General features: G+C 45.9%; 1 protein-coding gene across 13 annotated transcripts in view; it reads left to right on the forward strand.

Moving 5' to 3' along the window:
* Nucleotides 1–26,518, forward strand: part of ANO5 (anoctamin 5) — a 182,354-nt gene that overhangs the window by 24,434 nt on the left and 131,402 nt on the right. For 9 of the 13 annotated variants that reach the window (XR_011024731.1, XR_011024730.1, XM_068260350.1 and 6 more), the window contains exons 1-2: nt 8,791–8,957; nt 11,922–11,966. The exons of 3 other annotated variants lie outside the window; for them this stretch is intronic. Coding sequence is in view for 8 of the 10 variants with exons in the window: in XM_068260350.1 (XP_068116451.1) it covers nt 8,804–8,957; nt 11,922–11,966 (199 nt within the window). In the remaining 2 variants the exon portion in view is untranslated. Of the gene's footprint in view, nt 1–8,790; nt 8,958–11,921; nt 11,967–26,518 lie in introns of those variants that run through there. One more of the 13 variants, XM_068260357.1, reaches the window with a different exon arrangement.

Raw genomic sequence — 26,518 nt, forward strand, 5'->3', positions numbered from 1 at the left:
ACTGTATACTAGACCCTTGCTTGACACATTTTGGCAAGTTACAGGAAAAAAAAAGTTATAAAATGTAATTTTATCACTTTTTGCACAGAAATCCTGGGGAAATTGAACGCCAGGGAGGTTTTAATCGTCATGATTTTCCTGTATAAATCATTGGTTGTTACGATAAAAAATGTCAGTTAACTATATCCTATAGGAGACACAAACCGTGATATTAGAGAAGTGAAATGAAGTTTATTGGATTTACAGAAAGTGTGCAATAATTGTTTAAACTAAATTAGGCAGGTGCATAAATAAATCAAAATCAAAATAAAATCATATCAATATTTACTAGATCCTCCTTTTGCAGAAATTACAGCCTCTAAACACTTTCTGTAGGTTCCAATGAGAGTCTGGATTCTGGTTGATGGTATTTTAGACCATTCCTCTTTATAAAACATCTCTAGTTCATTCAGGTTTGATGGCTTCCGAGCATAGACAGCTCTCTAACCCACACCACAAATTTTAAATTATATTCAGGTCTGGGGACTGAGATGGCCATTCCAGAACGTTGTACTTGTTCCTCTGCATTAATGCCTTAGTGGATTTTGAGCAGTGTTTAGGATCGTTGTCTTGTTGAAAGATCCAGCCATAGCGCAGCTTCAGCTTTGTCATTGATTCCTGGACATTGGTCTCCAGAATCTGCTGGTAGGCCTGGTGCACACCAAAACCCGCTAGCAGATCCGCAAAATGCTAGCAGATTTTGAAACGCTTTTTCTTCTTTTTCTGTAGCGTTTCAGCTAGCGTTTTGCGGTTTTGTGTAGCGGTTTTGGTGTAGTAGATTTCATATATTGTTACAGTAAAGCTGTTACTGAACAGCTTCTGTAACAAAAACGCCGGCAAAACCGCTCTGAACAGGCGTCTTTCAGAGCGGTTTGCGATTTTCCTATACTTAGCATTGAGGCAGAAACGCATCCGAAATCCAAAAAATGCCTCACCCCGGCATTTTTCGTTTCTGCAAAACGCCTCCCGCTCTGGTGTGCACCACCCCATTGAGATACATTGACCAAGCGGATCCGCAGCCGCAAGCGGCTGCAGAAACGCTGAAAGAGCCGCTCGGTGTGCACCAGCCCATACTGAGTGGAATCCATGCGTCCCTCAACTTTGACAAGATTCCCAGTCCCTGCACTGGCCACACAGCCCCACAGCATGATGGAACCACCACCATATTTTACTGTAGGTAGCAGGTGTTTTTCTTGAAATGCTGTGTTGTTTTTCCTCCATGCACAATGCCTCTTGTTATACCCAAATAACTAAATTTTAGTTTAATCAGTCCACAGCACCTTATTCTAAAATGAAGCTGGCTTGTCCAAATGTGCTTTAGCATACCTCAAGTGGCTCTGTTTGTGCTGTGGGCGGAGAAAAAGCTTCCTCTGCATCACTCTCGCATACAGCATCTTCTTGTGTAAAGTTCGCAGAATGGTTGAACGTTGCACAGTGACTCCATCTGCATCAAGATGATGTTGTAGGTCTTTGGTGCTGGTCTGTGGGTTGACTCTGACTGTTATCACCATTTGTCGCTTCTGTTTACATGAGATTTTTCTTGGTCTGTCACTTCGAGCCTTAACTTAAACTGAGCCTGTGATCTTCCATTTCCTCAATATTTTCCTAACTGTGGAAACAGACATCTCTGGGACAGCTTTCTGTATCCTTCCCCTAAACAATGATGGTGAACAATCTTTGTCTTCAGATCATTTGAGAGTTGTTTTGAGACCCCCATGTTACTACCCTTAAGAGAAAATTAAGAGGGAAACTTACAATTGACCCCCTTAAATAATCTTTCTCATAATTGGATACACCTGTGTATGTAGGTCAGGGGTCACTGAGCTTACTACTACTACTACTACTAAAGGTTTTGAAATCAATAAAATGATACATTTATGCACCTAACCTGCCTGATTCTGTTTAAACAATTATTGCACACTTTCTGTAAATCCAATAAACTTCATTTCACTTCTCAAATATCACTGTGTGTGTCTCCTATATCCTAGGTTCTCAACATGCGGTACGCGTACCCCAGGGGGTACTTCTGATGGTTCCAGGGGGTACTCGGGCTTCATACAATTAACCAAGAATAACCAATTTAGAGTTTTAGAAAATTATAAATCTTATTTAAACAACCACCAAATTAGTATTTTAGCTAATTAAAAGCAATAGTAAATACTTGGAAGTTGTTTAGAACCATTTTCATGCACTACGATTCAATATATATTTGTTAAGGGGTACTTGTCATAATGGTTACTATGCTAGGGGGTACTTGGTGAGTACACAGGTTTTAAAGGGGGTACATACCAATAAAATGTTGAGAAACACTGTCCTATATGATATATTTAACTGTTGTTTTTTTCAGGGCTGTGGAGTCGGAGTCGTGGAGTCGGAGCAATTTTGGGTGCTCGGAGTCGGGAAAAAATGCTCAGAGTCCTAATGAATTTGTAACTGTAATGAAAATAGAAAATATAATAAAATGTTCTATTTCTCAGATAATAGTCATTAAAAATAATGTATATATACAGTATATATACAGTAATAGCTGTGCTCAGTCCACAAAAATGAAATAAACCAATCAAAATGAGTTACTTGTGCTGCTTCAATAAAGCAGTCCCCGTATTTTTAAAGTCAGATTTACATATCTGATTGTGACTGTATATATGATGTGTACACAGGAATCTCTTATATATACTAAATAACATCTATGCTGTAAGAATAAAGCCTGATGTGTAGCCGTGTCACTAATAGAGATGGTCAATGAGATGGAAATAATTCTGCATTGATTCTGATTTATGCAAATGTATGCACTCTCTTTTCTCATGAAATCAAATAATTTGATATGTTGTTAAAATTTGGTTTGGTGACTACACATTAAAGGGTACCTGAGACGGATGAAAAGAAAAGTGTTATACATACCTGGGGCTTCTTCCAGCCCCCTTCAGGCTAATCAGTCCCTCGCTGTCCACCTCCACCAAATGGATATTCTGCTATGAGTCCTGGTAATTCAGCCAGTCAGCACAGTCTGGCTACGCGCCGCTTCCACAGCCAGGAGCGTTCTGCACCTGCACAATAGTGCTGCGCAGGTGTAGTATGCTCCCGGCGGCGGAGTGTGTGCATGCGCACTACACCAGACTGGCTCAAGTACCTGGACCCATAGCAGAAGATCCAGGTGGCGGAGGAGGACAGCGAGGGACTGATTAGCCTGAAGGGGGCTGGAGGAAGCCCCAGGTATGTATAAAACTTTAATTTGATCTGTCTCAGGTTTACTTTGTTACACAGTAGTACTATACTCTACATATGCACTCCCCACAGAGCTGCAGGGAATCCTCTGAGAATGTTGTGCACATTGAACACAGAGGTGTCTGTCACCCATAAACCTTGTTCAGATTGTGCATGAAGAATGTGTAATAGAGGAAGAATCTCCTCATTCCCCTGCAGTGTACCTGCACATCATTCTTACATGTACCCACAGTCACATTGCCTAGGGCCTGATAGATGTTCTTTGTTCCGGTTTGTACCTTTTACAAGTACTCTTACCAAGGACTAGTTTTATTCTAAAGGGAATAAATATGGCAGTCTACATATCCTTCTCACTTCAGCTGTCTTGTAAAATTCCTAAGCGTTGGCAGTTAACCTCCCTGGCGGTTTATTTATTTTGCCAGGGAGGCTGCAATGTGGTTTTTTTTAAATTAAAAAAAAAATATTTAATGCAGCCAACTGAAAGTTGGCTGCATGAAAGCCCACTAGAGGGCGCTCCGGAAGCGTACTTTCGATCGCCTTCGGCAATCGAAAGTAACAAGATAGGCCGCAATGAGCGGCCTATCTTGTTTCGCTTTCCTCGTCGCCATGGCGACGAGCGGAGTGACGTCATGGATGTCAGTCGACGTCCTGACGTCAGAGCCGCCCGATCCAGCCCCTAGCGCCGGCCGGAACTGTTTGTTCCGGCTGCGCTGGGCTCGGGCGGCTGGGGGGACCCTCTTTCGCCGCTGCACGCGGCGGATCGCCGCGGAGCGGCGATCGGGCAGCACACGCGGCTGGCAAAGTGCCGGCTGCGTGTGCTGCTTTTTTCAAAACGAAAATCGGCCCAGCAGGGCCTGAGCGGCGACCTCCGGCGGCATACCCCGAGCTCAGCTCGGGATTACCGCCAAGGAGGTTAAGAGACGAATTTCACGTTACATACTGTTAATCAACAAAATTGAAATATGCAAATTAGAGGAGTCTGAGTCGGTGGAATCCTAAACTGAGTAGTCGGAGTCGGTGGATTTTTGGACAGACTCCACAGCCCTGGTTTTTTTTTTTATTATAACAACCAACGATTTATACAGGAAAATCATGACAATTAACAAGGTTGGCCAAACTTTCGCATCCCACTTTATTTTGTTACAGTTAAGGTTCCCTTTAAAGTTAAATTCTGATATAATGCACAATCTCTGCAATCCCCACATGCCCCTAGTTGGAAAGGAAGTTCTTATTGCTTGGGTCCTTACTGCAGATTTTGAGAGACTGGCAGTGTGTTTGGGCCACACCCTCTCTGATCTCACTGGAGGGAAGGTGACTAGCAGTCTACGTCATGCCAATCCTGTACTGGGCATTGCTGAAGGAAGGGTGTAGAGCACTCTCGGCCTTGCAATCATTCGTTAGGCATCAGAGGAAGATGAGGAGGGCGAGGGAGGGCGAGTAGCACTATTGATTACACGACCTCCGGTTCCAGGGCTCAGTCATTAACCTGAGACAAAACTCCAGGGAGGGAATGGGTCAGTTTGGGCCTTCTCTAGTCATCGCTGATCTCTGGCCGCTGCTTTGAATCATCACATTTCAGTCTCAGATGTGTATATATACTGTACATTCTGAACAGCTTGTGGACTGTATTTATGAAGGACCTCATGACTGATAACCATGTAATCTGAATTGTGCTCTTTCCTCCCTGCACTTCTATAGATAACAGGAATATTCTCTGCAGGTAACCTTTTATCCATTTGTCCTCATTGCTGTAATGTTATTATCAGAGGACCTTCCTCAGGATCTTGAACTTTGGGATGTACTATCAGCCTGAGAAATGCGTTGTGTGACGTCTAAGGGGGATAAGGTGTCCCCCTCCCACCTGCACAATTCCCTACACTTATCTTGCATGCTGTCAGTGCAAGGCCAATATATCCATACATTGTGATAGGAGACTCGCAAACCACTGCAGGGAAGGACAGATGCACACAAGCCACTGCAGGGAAATCTCAGCATTGTGGGAGGGGCAGATGCAAACTATTGCAGGAAGGGGAGGAGACACAAACCACTGCGGGGAAATCTCAGCATTGTGGGAGGGTAGGAGACACACAAACCACTACAGAGAAATTGCAGCATTGTGGGAGGAGAGGAGAGACAAACTACTGCAGGCAAATCTGACCATTGTACAAGAGGAGAAGACACAAATTACTGCAGGGCTATTTCAGCATTGTCTGAGTGCAGGAGACACTACAGTAGGGAAATCTCATCATTGTGAGAGGGGAGGAGACACAAAATACTGCAGGGAGATCTCGCCATTGTGGGAGGGGAGGAGACACACCCTACTACAGGGAGATCTCACCACTGCTGGATGGGCAGGAGACACAAACTACTGCAGGAGAATCTCACCACTGTGGGAGGGGCAGAGACACAAACTACTGCAGGGAAATCTCACCATTGTGGGAGGGAAGGAGACACAAAATACTGCAGGGAGATCTCGCCATTGTGGGAGGGGAGGGGAGACACCCTACTACAGGGAGATCTCACCACTGCTGGATGGGCAGGAGACACAAACTACTGCAGGAGAATCTCACCACTGTGGGAGGGAAGGAGACACAAATCACTGCAGGGAAATCTCACCATTGTGGAAGGGGCAGAGACACAAACTACTGAAATCTCACCATTGTCGTTTGCTGACCTCCTCATTTTTAAGTAGTAGAATAAAGTTTATGCAGGTTGCCCATAAAACATGTACAGTATATATCAGTACACAGTAGAGTAGGCCTACAGTCACTGAAGGGCCATAGACGTTCATGAATTGAGTTGATAATTTACTTGGAAGGCAAGTCGATAGCAATCTCCTGTTTACAATGTTTGCTCAGGGCTGCCCTGTGACAATTGTAGGTCACGCAGGTCAGGACATTAATTTTTGTGGTTATTCTTAGATAAGCGAAGCTGATATCGTTAACTTTTATTGCACACGAGACTTCTCTGTGAGGCGGAGTGACGTTCTATCACACGGAAATTTGTAAACCGTTTTGCCATACCCCTCAGCCCTAGCGACAGCAGTGTGTGATACTCAAATCTCTACATGAATACATCTCTACAGATGTGCATCACTCACAAGGCTCCAGGACTTCTCCAGAGCAGCCCCTACTCTATGGAACCCCCCCCCCCCCCCCCATCAGGACCTTTAACTCATTTAAGCAGACCTTAACCACTTAGGTTTACCTGGACGGATATATCTGTCTAGATAGCCTGGTCTGCTGCCGCTGTGCGATCGTGCTCTCCCGCCACCTTCCGTTAGCATGGCAATCAATGAATGGGAATACAGTTCCCAGTCATTGATCTAAGTCTCTTATGAAAGACCAACACCGTCAGCGAGACTGCTCTGTCTTTCATAAATCCCCTTCTGCCCCGTCCACGCTTGCGTAGTAATACTACACGTGCAGAAGTAAGCTGCGAGGGCATCTTGTGGCTAAATAGTAAAATTACATCTGGAAATAAAAAATTCCAGATAACATTTTATCCCCAATAGCTACATTTTTATTTTATTTTTTTGTAAAAAAAATAAAATAAGATACGTAAATGGCTACCTTAGGGACTAAACGTTTCTAATAGGTGTGTAGTAAGGTCAGTGTTTTCCCCAGAATTTTTTTCCAGCCGGGTGGCATGAAAAAGTAGCCGGGTGGGGCACTACGGGGAAATGCAGTGCTGGCACAACTCTGCTTACAGCATTGGAGGAGGTTGAGGAGGTAAGCCGATGACAGCCGGGCGCTCACCAAAATTAGCCGGGTGCACTACCCGGCTAAAAGAGCCTGGGGATAACACTGAAGGTATATTACTGTTATAAAATAATTCTGAATACTGAATAAAATAATTCTTAGCAAAATCTACCACCCAAAGAAAGCCTAAATGGTGGCGGAAAAAACAAGATACAGATCATTTCAGTGTGATAAGTTATTGGCGAATGAATGGGAGGTGAAAGTTGCTCGGATGCAGAAGGTGAAACACTGTAGGCTGAAGTGGTTAAAGGACCTCTGTCGTGAAAATCTTAAAATTTAAAGTACATGTAAACATATACAAATAAGAAGTACGTTTCTTAAAAATTGAGCCACTATGTTGCTGTAGCTTACAGTAAGTAGTAGAAATCTGACAGAAGCGACAGATTTTGGACTAGCCCATCTTCTCATAGGGGGTTCTTAGGGTTTTCTTTATTTTTAAAAACACTTCGTGAATGGCAGTTGCTCCGTCCAACTGGCAAAATAGTGTTCAGCGAGCAGGGAGGTTGGTCAGCATCTTTGTATAAATCTCTTTCAGGGAATGTCTTTATAAAGGCCATGCTGAGAATCCTCCATGAAGAGATGGACTAACCCGAAACCTGTCGGTAATGTTAGATTCCCACTACCTACTGTAAGTGACAGCAACATGGGAGAAAAGTCATTTATGGCTCGTTTTACTCTAGAAGAAATGTACTTCTTATTTGTATGTGTTTCAAATTTTAACATTTTTGCGACAGTTCCTCTTTAAGGTGGCCATGACTTAGCAGCTGATTGACCATCTGGTTAGATTATTATTAATTGGCATGTATTGATTGGACATGCTGCAAGATGTTCGGCCGTTGTGGTCAATCGGGTGCGCGGTGTTAACAGCGATCGACAACAGGACGAGTGGCAAGCGCAACTAATATCCCGGCGCTATCACACCTAATGTAAAATGTGGCCCCTTAGCAGCGGCCATGTTTTCCTATGTCGGACTATGCCAGACATTGGACCTATACTGGAAAGTGCCAGGGTTTAAGAGGCTCTGTAACAAAATGTTCAGCCTATAAGTTCCTATACCTGTTCTAATGTGGTCTGTCTTACTGCAGCCTTTCCTAGTTGCACAGTTACTGCATTATCTCTGTTATATAATGTAATCTTCTTTCCTCTGACGGCTTTGTCGGGCTTAGGCAGGAATGTGCAGCTCTGCTTGTGATAGGTAGAAGCTATACACACCCTCTCCACGCCCCCTCGAGGCTCTATGTGTGTGTCACAGACTGAGCTCCTCTCAGTCTATCACATGCTGGTTAGCAGCCATGTCTTTTGTTTGTAAACACTGCCTAAAACTGGCAATTACAAGCCAGGATTGCAGCAGGGAGTGGCAGAAACAGCAAAGAGGGGCCCAGGAGAACATAATGAATAGAATGGTATGCTTTTTATTGTAAGAATTTTAGAGTACAGATTCTCTTTAATGGCAGGAGGTGGATGGAGGGAAATGGCTTCCCAGAAGTCTGTGCTCCTGAGGTGTCAGATATAAATGAAGTGTGGGCTTGGATGGAGCCACTTCTCATTGTGTGGTAACAATGGGCCGGGATCTGGATGGACTCCAGACGGATCTATAGCTGAGGTTTATAGACTCTGTGTGGAGAAGGACTGAGGGCTGTGCAGGCAGATAGCATTGTGCTCTGTGATGGGAGTAATGACTGGATAATGAGTCATCTATCCAGCCTGCAGCTCATTTCTCTGCCTCATCGTCCTGTGGGGGACCTCCGCGTCGTCATATGGCTGATTTCACTGACTGCATGAGGAACCCCACAGCCTCGTGTTATATAAACACTCCAGAGAGCCTGAAATCTGTACCACAGCCAGTATATAGGCTCAGGGTAAAGTCAGCCATCTGTTGCCTAGTAACCAGGCAGCCCAAATGTTATCTTTTGTGGTTTGAGGCTTTCGCAGGTAAAATTCTTGTTTTAAAAAACGATGGTTGGTTTACCAATAGCAGCCTAGTTAAAGGAGATAAGGCGCCTGAATCTAGCAATTTACAGGCCCGATTGACCAATCGAATTGGATGTAAATTGATTTCAGGCCAAAATCGGTCTAATGTATTGATCAAGCATGCTGGAAAATCTCGGTTCATTGTGGTAGATACACGGCAGTAACAGCTCTCGACATCGCGGCACCCGACATATGTGACAGCCCCTCCCAAGTGTAAAATGTTATGTTCTGTTTATGTTCTGTCTGGAATTGGCCTGCGGCGTATGGGCAGCCAACAGATCTCTTTTCGATCTGAGAAGGATTTGTCACATGGCCGAGCTGCCAGACATCGCTAGAGGTCAGGGTCAGGTCAAGCCCTCTGAGAAGATCGCAGCTTGCCGCTCTGTAATGCAGCAAGTGGCTGGGGCAGGGGCTCCTAACCACGATCCCTCTAGAACGCTATTCTTGTACTGCGTTCTTTATGGGCACAGGCGTTTTTGCAAAACGCACATACATGTATGTTTCCATGGGCTTTTTCCACATCACGGAGTGCATTTTATTTGTGTGGTGTCCGCGTTTTCCAAAACCATGGGAGTAGTTTTCTTGTCAGCAATCTGCTGAATGACATAACCAAGTATTAGAATGCATCATTTTATTACAGAGATGCCACACGTTGCCTCAGGGCTGACATAGAGCTCGCCGTACAGGCACAACTGGAAAGACTGCTTCTGCTGTGTAATGATAGTGCTAATACTCACACGTTCGAGAGATGAACTGAGGCTTATGTAATAACGCTTTCACTTTGCCAGGGCTCATCTTAGCACGTGTGACACAAGGCTACGAACAAGGACCTATCATGGAAGACCTGAGGAGACTGACCATGATCAGATGGTCTGTTTGACTTCCTGGTTCCCTGCTTGTAATACTCCACTATGTCCTGAGCCAGAGGCCTGGAGCAAGCATTGGAAGTTCCATCTCATTGGCTGTGTGACACATAATAATGGCGATAAGCTCAGAATCCTTCATTTTACATTGCAGTCTTTAGTGACACTCCACTTAACGACAGCTCGTGGCTTTTAAACTTTGTATAAGCAGGTACAGAGGGCAGAGGTGACACAGAGGGGGACACTGGAGGCACAGGGGACAGAGATGTCACAATGTTCCGACTTAAGAACAGATTTAGGTTAAAAACGAACCTACAGTCCTTATCTCGTTCGTTCACTGGGTACTACCTGTATTCCCTTTTAAACAATGCATATTGCCTGGCTGTCCTGCTGAGTTTTAGCCATAGACCCTGAACAAGCATGCAGACCAGATGTTTCTGACTGGACTAGCCACATGCTTGTTTGAGGTGTGAGATTCAGACACTACTGCAGCCAAAGAGATCAGCAGGATGGCCAGGCAACTGGTATTGTTTTAAAGGCAATAAATACGCCCGCCTCTCACTTTAGGTCCCCTTTAATGCCAGTGTGAGTTCAGCCCAGAGAGAACCAATAATAATGCTCTGTGTATCTTGCAACCTTTATTTCCACATTAGCAGCATGTAATGATTTATTAGGCCAGTCACAGAGAGAGATGTAGTTCAGCTGTTATAGAGAAGAGTGGAAGGAAGCGGGCTGGTTGTCTTATTATCATCGATTTACAATTACCGTTTGGAGAGCGATAGGGGTGGGGCAGCTGAGAGTGAACGCTTTAATGGAAACCTTAACTTAGAGCAGTATGTAGGCGGCCATCTTGTGTTTAGTTTTAAAGGTAACCTGAAGTGAGATGGATATGGAAGCTGCCACATTTAATTTCATTTAACCTCTTGCCGACTGCTCCACGCCGATGCGGCAGCCCCAGGACCGCTTCGCGCCGATTGGCGTGAACGGCTGGGAATGGGTTTTGCAGGAGAGTGCGTGCGCTGATGCGCGCGCCTCTCTGCTCTGATGACTGAGCTCCACCCCGCCTTCAGTCCGCTCGCTGTTCCCCTGGGAGGCAAAATTTGTATCCGCTGTCATAATAGGCTTCAGCCTATGACAGCCGATCACACTGATTGGCTGGCGGGGGGAGGGTTTTTTTTTTTTGTTTTTTTTTTAAATACATAAATCTAAAAATAGTAAAATGTATTTAAAAAATAAATCTTTATTAAAAAAAACACTGGGGGAGCGATCAGACCCCACCAGCAGAGAGCTCTGTTGGTGGGAAGAAAAGGGTGGAGAGAATCACTTGTGTGCTGAGTTGTGCGGCCCTACAGTGGCCCAATTTGTGAAAAATGGCCTGGTCACTAGGGGGGTTGAACACCACGGTCCTTAAGTGGTTAAACAATACCAGTTTCCTGGCAGCCCTGCTGATCTGTTTGGCTGCAGTAGAGTCTGAATAACACCAGAAACAAGCATGCAGCTAATCTGGTCAGATCTGTCAATCTGCTGCATGCTTGTTCAGGGTCTATGGCTAAAAGTATTACAGACAGAGGTTCAGTAGGACAGCCAGGCAACTGGTATTATTTAATAATAAATATGTCCGCCTCCACATACCTCTCACTACAGTTGTCCTTTAACCTCCCTGGCGTTATGATTATTTCTGGATTTTAGTCTTAAAGCGGTGCAGGCTTTCAGATCCTTAAACCAGAAAAAAAATCATTCAGCTAGAGAGATCTGCAGCAGCCCAGCACTTACCTGACTGGGATCCAGCGGTGTAATTCTCCCACCATCCTCCGAGTGGCGCTGTAACACTGTAGTGAGACCACCGCCTTGTGACGACAGATGGCGATCTGAGAGGGGGCGGGCCTACATGCCACTATACATCAATATATAGTTATAGGAAGTGTTTCTGATGCTAAATCGTTACTTATTTTAGTTATATTAACATTACTAATTTGCTGTCTGCTTTTTCTAACCCTTTAACTTGCTTTTATTTTGTGTTTTTTTTCTTTCTTTCTTTCCTTTTTTCTTTTTTAATCTAAAGATGATAGTTCTATGCTAACTGAAATCAAGACCCCCGATTCGTCAGGTATTGTACTGTGGGCAGCTCAGCTGCGTCTGTGTTATTTGTCGTCTGAGTCTCTTGTTGTGTCTCCTGTGAAATGTTTTTGTGGCGAGTTGACCGATTGCAATTGTTATGTGACTGCGTCTGGTGCTGAATTCTGGACGGGATCCATTTCCCTCATGCCAGCCGGGTAATCTCCTGTCACGTAGATGGCGCTGTGGCGACCTTTGGATGCTTCTGGCCTGATTAGCGGTTTATAGAGGTTTTCAGAGGCCGTCATGTGGAGATTACCTTGGAAAAGTGCATCAGGGCAGTAAAACAAAAAACTGACACTGCATTTGAAAAAGTTTTTTTTTTTTTTTTATTTTATATCTTTCACTACTGTGTGCTCCACCCCATCTTCCCCATCTTATAGCCCTACCGCCCTTTCTATGTACCTTTCTTCTACCCCAAAGAGAAAGCCCTTAAGTTAGTATAAATATTAAGCAGGTGTAGGAGGATGCAGTGTAAATAAAGTTTTATTGTAATTCACAGGCTAGGGATTGAGGTCAGAGTTGGGTGGGAGACGGTGGAAAAATGGAGTTCAACTTAAAGGGATACTGTAGGGGGGTCGGGGGAAAATGAGCTGAACTTACCCAGGGCTTCTAATGGTCCCCCGCAGACATCCTGTGCCCGCGCAGCCACTCACCGATGCTCCGGCCCCGCCTCCGGTTCACTTCTGGAATTTCTGACTTTAAAGTCAGAAAACCACTGCGCCTGCGTTGCCGTGTCCTCGCTCCTGCTGATGTCACCAGGAGTGTACTGCGCAGTCACAGACCATACTGGGCCTGCGCTGTGCGCTCTTGATGACATCAGCGGGATGGAGGACACGGCAACGCAGGCGCAGTGGTTTTCTGACTTTAAAGTCAGAAATTCCAGAAGTGAACCGGAGGCGGGGCCGGAGCATCGGTGAGCGGCTGCACCAACACAGGATGTCTGCGGGGGACCGTTAGAAGCCCCGGGTAAGTTCAGCTCATTTTCCCCCGACCCCCTTACAGTATCCCTTTAAGAGTGATGAGGAACCGTGAAAACTGAATCTATGTTGCACTTTGTTGCACAATCCATGTATACTCCTGACGAAGCCCGTATAGGTGAAACATGTTGAGTGGGTTCTGTTTGCACTGTATATATTGAGCACTCCATGTCTTTATTAGTCCCTCAGCCGTTCGGTATGTATTAGCTTGACAAAGCTCAGTAGTGTGGTGCGGGGGAAAGGGCGTAAAGAGGAACTCCAGTCAAAATAATGTAATAAAAAAGTGCTTCATTTTTAATGTATAAACGATTTAGTCAGTGTTGCCCATTGTAAAATCTTTCATCTCCCTAATTTACATTCTGACACTTAACACATGGTGACATTTTTACTGCTGGCAGTGGAAGGAGATGCATGCTTTTTTGGCAGTTGGACCCAGCTGTTATTTCCCACAATGCAACGAGGTTCACAGACAGGAAACTGTCACATCACACTGTGTGTGTGTGTGTGTGTGTGTGTGTGTGTGTGTGTGTGTGTGGGGGGGGGGGGGGTGTTCACCACAATATCAGCCATACAGCGCCACCTGATGATCCGTTTGAGAAAAGGAATAGATTTCTCATGGGAAAAGGGGTATCAGCTACTGATTGGGATGAAGTTCAATTCTTGGTCACTGTTTCTCTTTAAGTCTGTGGGGTTCTACCAATCCCCACAAACATTACACTGTGAGGTCATTTTGACTCGACCCACCCCCTCCCCCGGTGGGGTGGATAGCTACATTCTTATTCAGTGACCGCAATACTTCATCACTGACACGAATGGTAACGGATCAGCAAGACCCCCCCCCCCCCCCCCCCCTAGTTTTACATCAAGCTTTCATTGCACTTTATAGGAGTGCACTTGTATATAGACCTGGAAGCAGGGCTGTGGAGCAGGAATTGGAGTCAGAGTCCGAGCAATTTTGGGTACTTGGAGTCGGTGGTTTCATAAACTGAGGTGTCTAGTCAGAAGTCGGTTGATTTTTGTACAAAATCCATAGGCCTAATAAGTATTAGACTAAGGAGTCGGAGTCGAAGAGTTGGAGCCATTTTGGATACCTGGAGTCGGTGGTTTCATAAACTGAGGAGTCGGATGATTTTTGTACTGACTCCATAGCCCTGCCTGGAACGCACAATGTGTGTATAGTGTATATATTTATATATTGGTCTCTTTTTCGCTATTATTAAAGATACATTTTAATTTCAGCCCTTTTGTGAATTGAGGTCAATGAGTCAAAACAACCCCCTCCCGAAAATAAAAAAAGCCAGATACATACTTATGGGGAGGGAAGGCTCTGGGTCCTATAGAGCTTCCCGCTCCTCTCCCGGTGCCCACGGCGCAGCGCTGTCACCCCCGGTAGCAGTATCTGTCCGATTGGTTGAATACTGCTCTGTGCCGCTGCAGTAGGCTTTGTAAGTCTTCGGGAGCCTGAGTGCTCCTGAAGACGGGCCGCTCTGTACTGCGCCTGCGCTAGCACAATTTCTCACACGCTCACGCATGCGCAATACTGATACACCCATCTTTAAGAGCACTCGAGCTCCCGAAGAATACCAAACCCTCCGGCGGCGGGGGATTCAAACAAGGGTGACAGCGCTGGAACGCCGGGACCGTGAGAGAAGCGGGAAGGCTCTATAGGACCCAGAGCCTACCCTCTCCTTAGGTAAGTATGTTTGTTTTTTTTCTTTTTTTGAGGGGGGGGGGGGGGTGGTTTACATTAGCTTTCAGGAGTCCAGTTGTGATTCATCTTCAGCAAACCTAGTTTTGTTCATTACAACAGAGGTGTGACTGCAATTCATGGGGCCTGATACTAAAAGTTGGATGTGGGCCCAATTTCTGGGCGTAATTCATCTGTAGCACTCTCCCTCTTTCCTCCCCATGGGTATGAGATGATACTGTATGGTGTAGTGCATACAGCGCTGATCTATGCAGGGATGTATAGTTCACCCCCCCCCCCCCCATCTGTAGAGAATGTGTTGGACAGTATGCTTTTTCACCAGGGTTAGGTACACATTATACAATTTTCTGTTAGATATACCTGCCAGATAGGTTTTTTTTTTTTTAACATGTTGTAAAAAATATATCTGGCAGGTAAATCTAATGCTGGGTACACACAATGTGTTTTTTGGTTGATTTCCCGCTCAATTCTCTTATCTTTTCTTATCAATTTCCATTCACTTCTATTAGAAATCGAGCAGTAAAATTATTGAAAGTAATAGCGGACGTGATGGAAATGATCTAACGCATCTATCGAATGCAAAAACTTATCGTGTGTACATAGCATAACGTAAAATCGTAAGGTGTGTACCCAGCAGCCTTTGATGATTTGATGCTATGCAAGGTACACACCATACAGAGTCAGCAAGTCTAACAGAAAATTGTATAGTGTGTACCAAGCAATACACCGTACTGTATGGGCCACAGACTACAAATGTAAAAAAAAAAAAAAAAAAGGGTCCCTCCTGCTGCAGGTCCTCATAGCCGCTGCTATGACTATCACTGTTGCCTACTTTACAAAACCGAAAGATGGCCCCCACCTCTAGAATGTCCTCCATGTTTTGTTATATAGCAAAACAGAGGAAGGTGTCCTCCCCCCACAGAGCCACATTAATCCATGCCATGCACTGATGAGGATTATTGTGGCTATGTGCAATGAACAAGCTGACACAGCACTGCATTCCAGCAGTTCTGGAGGTGTGGTTAGCTTACAGGGACAACAAAGGGATGATTTGCCTATTCAGCAGCGATGCATTGTGGGACACCTCAGAGCTCACTCCAACCTGAATAATTGCAAATACAGTACCTTCTGTTTTTAAAGTATACCAGAGCTGAACGAAATAAAGAAAATCGATACTTACTTACGGTTTCCTCCAGCAGCATAAGCCTGTCTGAGTCCCACGCTGTCCTCCCGCGGTCTGACGTTCAGCTGCGATCAGCCCCGGTAATCAGGGCTGTGGAGTCGGTACAAAAATAATCCGACTCTGTTTATGAAACCTCCGACTCCAGGTCCCCAAAATTGCTCCGACTTCTCGACTCAAACTCCTTAGAAGTTTTTCGTACAAAATCCATAGCCCTGGTAAGTAATATACTGACGCCTCAATTTATGAAACCTCCGACTCCAGGTACCCAAAATTGCTCCAACTCTACAGCCCTGCCGGTAATAGGCTCAGTTGCGTCACTGCGGGTCTGCTGCGCATGCGCGGGAGGTCTGTGCATGCGTAGAAGGCCCAGACTGAATGCGACGGAGCCTGTTACCGGGGCTGATTGTGGCTGAACGGGAGGATGGCGTGGGACTCAGACGGGCTTATGCTGCTGAAAGAAGCCGTGGGTAAGTATCTTTTTTTTTTTTTTTCCCATTTCGTTCAGCTCTGGTACACTTTAAGAAGGCAAACTTTTGTTTTGCATAGCATTTTAGTCCTTTTTAGGGCTTTTTGGTCCTTTTGTAGCCCCTCACACTCCTAGAAGTTATGGTTCACTATGAGCTTGCTGGGTAATATGTAACCTCTGAGAAATGTGATCCCCTTTAGAGTGGCCTCATGGTAGAGGCGTTGATTGACCAACCACTGCAGCATGTGCTTTACCATGACATGTCTCTGGCAAGGAGTTCCTCTAATACTTTTTGTGTGGAGTTCAGCTGTAGATATCTTGTGGACGTAAAACATATCTAGATCTCCTTAGAAGAGGAAGTATTCCTGTATCTGGAAGTGAAACTTTGGAGATCAGGGAGGTTGCGCTCAGTTCGTGAGAAACACTATCCCACACCCAGTGGACTTCCTGTCCAGCTGGCACATTGGTGGCCTCAGAAGCCTAAATTTAGCCTTCAAAGCCTGGCATGAGGCATCAAAGACGACCAGGCGGCATCTGACACCAGAACGTGTAGCGGGAAGACAGATCTCAATCATGCAAATAGACACTCGTATATCTTCCTCGAGAGAACTATATTTCATGTTCCTTTTGCATGCCCATAAATTCTATTTTTGGTCTCCACACAAATTACTATAAGGAAAGGTTTACACATTGTGCAGATGTTGATGGCTTATAGTATAAGCCATCAACATCTGCACAATGTGTAAACCTTTCCCGATGATAACTTGCAGGCAGTATCTTTCCTTATTGTCTTGATGAAGGGTATTTTGCCAAATACCTGGATTCTTCAACCTTACTGTGCAGACTCGAAATATGCCTAGGGCTTGTATTTAGAGCATACATGTCAAACTGCGCCCCTTGGGCCAAATCTGGACCTCAGTCATTAAATTTGGCCCTCAAGGGGTTTCCCCGCTGTACATTGTTTGGCCCATTCTAGACCACCAGGGAAGCTATAGTGGAGGTGACGCCCTAGAACACCAGGGAAGCCATATGGGGAGGGAGGGGAAAGCACTAAACACTAGGGAACTGTATAGGGGAGGGAGGTGGCCAGTAGACATTGAGGTTGGTTCCTGAATTCAATTTCAGCCTACTTTGTATTTGAGTTTAACACCCCTGATTTAGAGCATCCAAAATTTGCACCAAAGGGTCAACAATTAGCTCCACAAACATTGGCAGCACTTGCAGTAAGACAGTTTAGAAACTCTATAAAAAAAACAAAAAAAACAAAAACAAACCAACCCTCTGGGGTATACTTACCTTGGGAGGGGGAAGCCTCAGTTTCCCAATGAGGCTTCCCTGTCCTCTGTAGCCTGGGGGAATCCAGCGCTGGCTCCCCCGTAACCCCCTGGACAAGGCAAAGAGCAAAAAAAATAATTTTAAGGTAACAAAAGTAATATGGAAATGAAGTTAATCAGGAACAACTTACTTTGAGGTATTATTTTGCTTGTGAATGTGCTGAAAGGTTTTTATTTATTAGGTGATAAGTAGTTTATGAGAAGTTTGTGAATAGAGCCCATTGTGGGAGGGGTTTCACCACAATATCAGCCACACAGACCCCCCTGATGATGTATTTGAGAAAAGGAATAGATTTCTCATGTAAAAGGGGGTATCAGCTACTGATTAGAATAAAGTTCAATCCTTGGTTAAAGTTCCTCTTTAAAGAGGAAGTCTTTTTTTACAATAATTATGTATAAATGATTTAGTCAGTGTTTGCCCATTGCGAAAACTTTTAAATCCCTGATTTACATTCTGACATTTATGACATGGTGACATTTTTACTGCTGGCAGATGATGAAGCTGCTGCATTCTTTTTTTTGGCAGTTGGAAGCAGCTGTAAACAGCTATTTCCCACAATGCAACAAGGTTTACAGACAGGAAATCTGTGGTTTTGGAACATCGTGTGGAAAGCTATAGGTGTATGACCAGCTTCGGTTTTGAGGCCTACACAAGTGAACGTTGTAAAAGACAATGGCCTCAATTCACTAAGGGCAGTTCAGTTAAAGGGAACCAGAGACGCCAGGAAAAAGATTTTATACATACCTGGGGCTTCCTCCAGCCCCATACACACGAATCGCTCCCACGCTGCCGTCCTCCGCTTCCTGTATCATCCAGTTCCGGGTCCTGTAGTTTCGGCCAGTCCGCGTCAGCACGCGGCCAGTTGTCCGCATCACAGGGGCTCCCAGCATACCATTACGCGTGCGGCTGCATACTGCGCAGCCGCACGCGTAAGGGTATGCTAGGAGCCCCTGTGATGCGGACAATTGGCCACGTCCGCCGGAAGTGACGGGACCCAGTACCGGCGGATCCAAGAAGCGGAGGATGGTGGCGTGGGAGCGATCCAAGCTTATGGGGCTGGAAGAAGCCCCAGGTATGTATGAAATCTTTTTTTTCTTTTTCGATGTCCGGCGTCTCTGGTTCCCTTTAACTTAGGTTGGTAAAATACCGCATTCAGTATTTTTTACACTTTTTTTAAAATTCACTAAGATTTCCCGCATGCGGTAGGTAGAAGTTTGGTACAATAATGAAAAAACTTGCTTCAATTAACTAAGCTCTGCTTGGTAAGTCTCACCAGCTGTGGAGCAGGTCAGTCTGCTCTGAGGCTGCATTTCCACTTGTGCGTTGCGAATCGCCGCGGTAAAAATTTGCATGCGGGTGCGAAATTCGCATGCGGGTCCATGCGAATTTTCATGCGTATTCGCACGCGAATTCGCATGGATGACTATGTATGCGAATTTAACCATGGCAGTGCTGGTGTGCTTTTCCATTGTTTCTATGCGAATTCGCATGAAAATTCGCATACCCATATCTCATGCGAATTTCCTATTAATTGCATTGTATGCGATTCGCATTGCGGTATGCGGTATGCGAATTCTGATGGCTCTGCCATGCGAATTTTTTCTGCACAGAAAAACGCAAAGGAATCCTGACAAGTGGAAACAGTCCCATTCACTTGCATTGCTATGCGAATTTGCATGCGAAAAACGCATGCGAATTCGTGATAGTGGAAATGAGCCCTAAGAAGTCTTTGCATGAGCAGTTTTATTTTCTGACCAGTGCATGCCCGGCATCCCTTTAAATGTGATTCTGTACAAACTACAGAGAGTTCCTCTGTGTATCAGTACAGATATGCAAATCTAAAGGGACACAGAAAAGCCTTATCAAATGTGTCCTTCCCCTGCTCTGTAGTCCTGAAGTCCTTCCCTCCAGAGTATCGGGCCAAATGAGGTGAGAAGCAAGAGCTGTGTGGCTCACCCTATTGGCTGCCTGGCTCTCTCTGTTGGCTGTCTGGCTCTCTATTGGCTGCCTGCTACATCAATGTTACTGCATGATGATTGTGAGTAACATGGCAGGTCAGAGCTGGAGGTAGATACTGAACCCTTTTGCTTGATTTCCCGAATGCTTTAGGCCCGTTCACATCTAAAATCGCTAACGGCTAGCAGTTCAGCGGGTGATTTTTTCCCCCCCCCCGCAATTTAACGCGGAAAAATCACTGGACAAATTAGCGTTTTGGGAGCGATCGCTAGTGGTTCTATACATGCTAATCGCGATCGCTCCAGAATCGCTGGCAAACTGCTGCAGTGAACGCGTTTGCGATTAGCGATAATCGCAAAATGCCCGCGATCACAGCAGTGAGAACACTGCCATAGAGTACAATAGGACTTGCAGTTATAAAAACCGCTAGCGGTTTGCGGTAATCCCGCTTAGGTGTGAACGACCACTAAATCTTTGTAAATTGTAATTTATTTAGTTGAGGTATTTACCACACAAGTCGGTCATATACCTCACTAGTCAGTAACCTCACTAGTCAGTAATTTTTACTTTTTAGTGTGGGAATAGGTTTAGTGAATTGGCATTTGGCAAGATGATCGGTAAATTCAGCTGTGTTCTCTATCACCGAATGCAGTAATACTTAGTGAATTGAGGCCGATCTGCACAAACCAGAGATAAGAGGCGGCTGCTTCAAGTTTCTCAGGAAGAGCAAACAGCTTCTGAAACCCCCTCGATCTGTTTATTTCCTTGAATTTGGCCTGCAGCCTCGCTTGCTAGCTGTGACTGTTGCAGCATTTCAGAATTTCTTCTTTAGTCGTTTCACACCAATTCTGGCACATGACCGCTCACTCAGTTTTCTACAGGAAGTTGTTGTTACTAAGCGACTGTGTTTTGTCACCACCGCTGATAAATGTGACCCTGAATGCCGGGGTGGATTTATCTCAGCGCCATCAGGGCTGATAAGCAAAGGAATTAATTCTGGAGCTGTTCAGTGAAGACAGAACAGAGGGACATAAGAGGCCTACTCAGAAAGAAATAAAGAAAGGTCATAAGGGGGAAAAGATTGCTCTTAAAATTTGGTTGCTACTTTCAGAATGCCCAGTTTGTATGTAGGTGGTCGGAGTTAGGACAGGTGCACACCAAGAGCGCTTCTGAGCGCTTTTATAAACGCCATCACTTTGAAAAGCGCTTGGCTAATGGGATGGAGCACACCAGAGCGATGTGCTTTTTTTTTCGCAAACGCGGGTCCTGCAGCGTTTTTGCTGATTTCTGAGGCGGTTCAGCCTCAATGTTAAGTCTAGGAAAGTGGAAAGTCGCTCTGAAAAGCGCTAGATCAGAGGGATTTTCAAAGTGTTTTTGTTACAGAAGCTGTTCATTTACAGCTCTACAGTAACAAAATATAAAAACCCCTACACCAAAACGAGAGAGGGAAGGCTGTAGGAAAGGGTGTGGATGCTGCAGGAGGGAGGGAAGGCTGTAGAGGAGAGAGCATGGATGCTGCAGGAGGAAGGGGAGGCTGTAGGGGAGAGAACGCATGGATGCTGCAGGAGGCAGGAAAGGCTGTAGGAAAGGGTGTGGATGTTGCAGGAGGGAGGGGAGAGAGCGTGGATGCTGCAGGAGGGAGGGAAGGCTGTAGGGGAGAGAGCATGGATGCTGCAGGAGGGAGGGGAGGCTGTAGGGGATAGAGCATGGATGCTGCAGGAGGGAGGGAAGGCTGTAGTTTTAGGGATGTGTACCTAGTGATGGTCACAGATGCTTTATGTGCTGTGCCACAAACAGTATAGGTCACTGCTCAATGACCTCTCTGGAACAAGGGATTGGCTGCTGTACTTTCTCCTATCAGTCATGTAATCAGTGGTGAATTTCATGGGAACTTTTTCTTTTGCAGTTCTAAAAGTGAACCATATTATATGGAGGCTGCTATATTTATTTCCTTTTAAACAATACTAGTTGCCTGGAAACCCTGCTGATCTATTTGGCTGCAGTAGTGTCTGAATAATACCAGAAACAAGCCTGCAGATAATCTTGTCAGATCTGACAACATTGTCAGAAACACCTGATCTGCTGCATGCTCGTTCAGAGTCTATGGCAGAGAATCAGCAGGACAGCCAGGCAACTGGTATTGTTTAAAAGCTAATAAATATGGCAGCCTCCATATCCCTCTCACCTTTTAGTTGTGAAATCCTAATAACTGTGTCAGATGCACATTTACCCTGTGTTCTGTGTAGTATGTGTGTTGTCTGTCGCGTCTGTTGTGTTATCTGACCTCTTGCTATGTGTTGGGGATATCATGTAGCGGAGGGCGGTATTTATAGTGGCTGTACGAGGGGGGAGGGGTCACAAGTATTAGTGTTCTGCAGTTTTGGTCAGAGCGGGTAGGCAGTGGGTGGGGTCTGCTAATAGATCTCTACCTGCCTCTACACCTTCATTACAGCCCAGCGTTTGATCAGATCTTTAAAGGAATTATCAGGCAAAAAAAAAATGAGTTTCACTTACCTGTGGCTTCTCCCAGCCCCATGCAGCCATCCTGCGCCCGCGTCGGTGGTTCAATACGTAAAATTACGTATTAATCCACCAATGTGTAAAAATGTATGTATTAACCACCCTGGCGTTCTGATTAAATCGCCAGGGTGGCTGCGGGAGGGTTTTTTTTAAATTAAAAAAAAACTATTTCATGCAGCCAACTGAAAGTTGGCTGCATGAAAGCCCACTAGAGGGCGCTCCGGAGGCGTTCTTCCGATCGCCTCCGGCGCCCAGAATAAACAAGGAAGGCCGCAATGAGCGGCCTTCCTTGTTTTGCTTACATCGTCGCCATAGCGACGAGCGGAGTGACGTCATCGACGTCAGCCGACGTCCTGACGTCAGCCGCCTCCGATCCAGCCCTTAGCGCTGGCCGGAACTTTTTGTTCCGGCTACGCTGGGCTCAGGCGGCTGGGGGGACCCTCTTTCGCCGCTGCTGGCGGCGGATCGCCGCAGAGCGGCGGCGATCAGGCAGCACACGCGGCTGGCAAAGTGCCGGCTGCGTGTGCTGCTTTTTTATTTGACGAAAATCGGCCCAGCAGGGCCTGAGCGGCAGCCTCTGGCGGTGTTGGACGAGCTGAGCTCGTCCAGACCGCTCAGCAGGTTAATGTTCCTGCACCAGCGGGAATGCGTAAAAATGTACGCAATGCGGCCCGCCGACCCCCAGGTCAGCAAAAACCAAACTAGCTGGCAGCGGGGGACCAGAGCAGCAGTGAGTGACTACGAGGGCGCAGGATGGCTGCATGGGGCTGGGAGAAGCCACAGGTAAGTGAAACTCATTTTTTTTTTTTGGCCTGATGACTCCTTTAAGGCTCGGGTCACATTGGGGATTTTAGCCAAACTGATCCGGTTTCCACTTCACTGGATCCGTAAGGCTTGGTCCACACTGGCAAACGGATCCGTGAAAACGGATCTGATCACCGGTCGATCGGATCAGTTTTCACTCCGTTGCCACTCCGCATGTTGCAGCAGCTGGGCGGGGGAGGGAGGGTTAAAACTTGCCCAGGCTTCCGTCTTCTGTCTTCTTTAGTTGCAGCCAGGCGGTAGGGAGGGTTTCCTTCGCCTTGTATTGCATCCCACATCACATCATGTGACTACCACGATTCCTCCTTCCGGGCTGATGGAGGAATCGTAGTCACGTGACGTGGGACGCAATATGAGCCTGGAAGAAACTCCCTACCACCCGGCTGTAATGAAGAAGAGGGAAGCCTGGGTAAGTTTTACCCTCAGCTCAGGTACCGCCGGGTTCGAGTCCCCACTGGCCCCTGTGGAGTTTTGCTCCTTAACGGTCAGTTTCTTCACTAGTGTGAGGAAATCTTCTGTTCTCCAATTGTCCCCAATACAGGGCTTCATCTTCCATTTCCGGTCCGCTGTGCTTACGGTCCATTCCACGGATCGTACTGAACGGATCCGTTCAAACGAACGCATGGGAATGGTTCCATAGGTTAACATTGGATCCGTTTGCATCCGATCCGGGAACGGATAGTTTTTTAATGCAAGTGTGAACCAGGCCTTAGTTAGTGTCTGCTACCATGAAAGTGATAAATAGTAGAGGAGACAGAATGTAAGACCGTAATGTTTTATTTGAGTATATCAGTTTATTGCCACCATTCAAGAACACTCCGATCACATCCTTAATCATGATGTGTACCTCAGAAATCTTGCTATTCCGTTTGCCAGTTGAGCTTCGTATACTTGCTTGGTCTTCGCCTGAAACAAACAAAGGGTCGGCCAAGAATTGTTTAAAAAATTTTTGCACGTCTGGGTCACCACTTTTGCGCTTCCACTGACTTTCTGATCGGCGAACGGTTGTTATGCCATTGTTGAGTTCAACCATGCAATGACTATTATTGTTCTACATGTATATAACTCTAACGTGTTCCCCGGTGCTGTACAGAGATCACTTCTCATCTGCCCCAGAGGAGCTTACACTTTAATTCTCTCACCACAACCACGCACTGTTGTTTATATATTTATACAACTCTAGCATATTCCTCAGTGCTGCACAGAGATCGCTGCTCCATGCACATCTATCTCTGCACCAGAGGAGCTTACACTCTAATGTCCTTGCACACTGTTATTATTATAAGTCTATATAACTCTGACATATTCCACAGTGCTGTACAGAGATCACTCATCCATTCCCATCAGTCTCTGCCCCAGATGAGCTTACACTCTAATGTCCTCACCACAGTCTCACACTATTATTAATAATAATAATAATAATAATAATAGTGTGAGACTGTGGTGAGGACATTAGAGTGTAAGCTCCTCTGGTGCAGAGACTGATGTGAATGAGTGATCTCTATACAGCGCAGTGGAATATGTCAGAGCTATATCCAGTGGAATGAATAATAATAATAATAATAATATTATTATTATTATTATACATTCCACTGGATATAGCTCTGACATATTCCACAGTGCTGTACAGAGATCACTGCTCCATTCACATCAGTCTCTGCCCCAGATAAGCTTACACTCTAATGTCCTCACCACAGTCTCACAGTATTATAATAATTATTATTACCGTATTATATTTTTTTTCTTTATATACATTTTCCTACCTTAGACTGTATGTCTTTAGCAGAGTCACACTTCCTTAGTGTATTCTACATGATCATGTGCCCCCAATCATTGTGCTCCTTTGCTATGACCGCCTCAAACTTTAATTACTGAACCTACCTAACCAGCCCCAAATCACATGATCCTGTATCTTGTACCCTGTTTGCCTGTATAAATTGTCCTATGTTGTATAGTTAGCCATACATCAGGCGATGATGGGCAAATTCGGCCAAGAGACAAATCTTGCTCCGGTTGAATCTGACCGGAGAGAGATCTGTCAGCTGTCCATACACCACAAGACTATTCCCTATCGATTTCTGCATGAAATCTCGCAGGAATAGGATGAATCCGCCACCTTGCCGCTGTTCCCTAGTGCATAGATGTACGTGTACACTGTGTGCATTTATACCTGTCCTTTGTTACAGTGCCCGTCCGTCTTCTGAGTCCGCCCCTCGTCCATAGCTGCGTAGCACGCGGCCCATGTGACGTCACACGTACCATGCAGGCAGCGTGAAGGGCTAATGGAAGAGTGGCGTATTGGGAAGACAAACTGGCACCGCGAAACAGGACAGGTAATGTATAAATGCACACATGCATGCACATTTATACACTGGGGAAATAGCGCCAGGGCTTTCTTCGCTCGTCCCGATATCGCTCGCGGTTACTACCACGCACCCAATCGACCACAACAGCCCAACAACAACAAGCTGAAAGACATCGTCAGCCAGAAATTGGTTGCATCGTTGATCGGGTATGCACTTGGCGGCACTCATAATCAACCGATCGGGTGGTCGATTGGCCGGATTAATTGTTCAGCGCTGCGTAATAGGTTGGTGCTTTATGAAAACAATAATAACATTCCACAGTGCTGTACAAAGATCACTGATCCATTCTCATCAGTCTCTGCACCAGATGAGCTTACACTCTAATGTCCTCACCGCAGTCACACTGTCGTCTCCCAACCACAGCTGTTCTGACACATGGGGAAGAAGCTCAGTTGTGACAGCAATAACCCCTCTAGATTGTGGTTGATGGCAGGAACCCCACACACTCACGCTGGAACTGTCTGTCATCCCTCTAAAGGGTGCCCATACACTTAACGATTTTCACCCCGATATACAGCAGATTCGATTACTGTGATCGAATCTGCTGTGAAATCATTGCGCAAACGCTGACCGAACGAAATCGATCGCCCCCATCGATCCGTCCGGCTCGATCGCTGGCGGGTCTGGAGTGCGTCGATCGCGGCGTTCGAATGACCGACGCTAGCGGCAATACATTACCTGCTCCGCCAGCGTGTGTCACCGCTGCTCCTTCTCTGCTGGGTTCTGGCAGGCTTTACTTCTTCCTGTCCCGACAGGAAGTTTAAATAGTAGAGCGCCCTCTACTGTTTAAACTACCCCGGACAGGAAGAAGTGAAGCCTGCCGGAACCCAGCGGAGAAGGCGCAGCGGTGACACACGCTGGCGGAGCAGGTAATGTATGCAGGGGGCGGGCGGTGGCAGCTTTACAGATGGTGAATCGATTTCATGGTGAAATCGATTCACAATCTGTTTGCAGTAAAGGCAGCCATACGATCCCTCTCTGATCAGATTCGATCAGAGAGGGATCTATCTGTTGGTCGATCTGACGGCAAATCGACCAGTGTATGGCTACCTTAAAGGGATACTGTAGGGGGGTCGGGGGAAAATGAGTTGAAGTTACCCGGGGCTTCTAATGGCCCCCCGCAGACATCCTGTGCCCGCGCAGCCACTCACCGATGCTCTGGCCCCGCCTCCGGTTCACTTTTGGAATTTCAGACTTTAAAGTCAGAA

This window comes from Hyperolius riggenbachi, chromosome 11 (assembly GCF_040937935.1).
Source record: "Hyperolius riggenbachi isolate aHypRig1 chromosome 11, aHypRig1.pri, whole genome shotgun sequence".
NCBI classification, from domain to species: Eukaryota; Metazoa; Chordata; class Amphibia; order Anura; family Hyperoliidae; genus Hyperolius; species Hyperolius riggenbachi.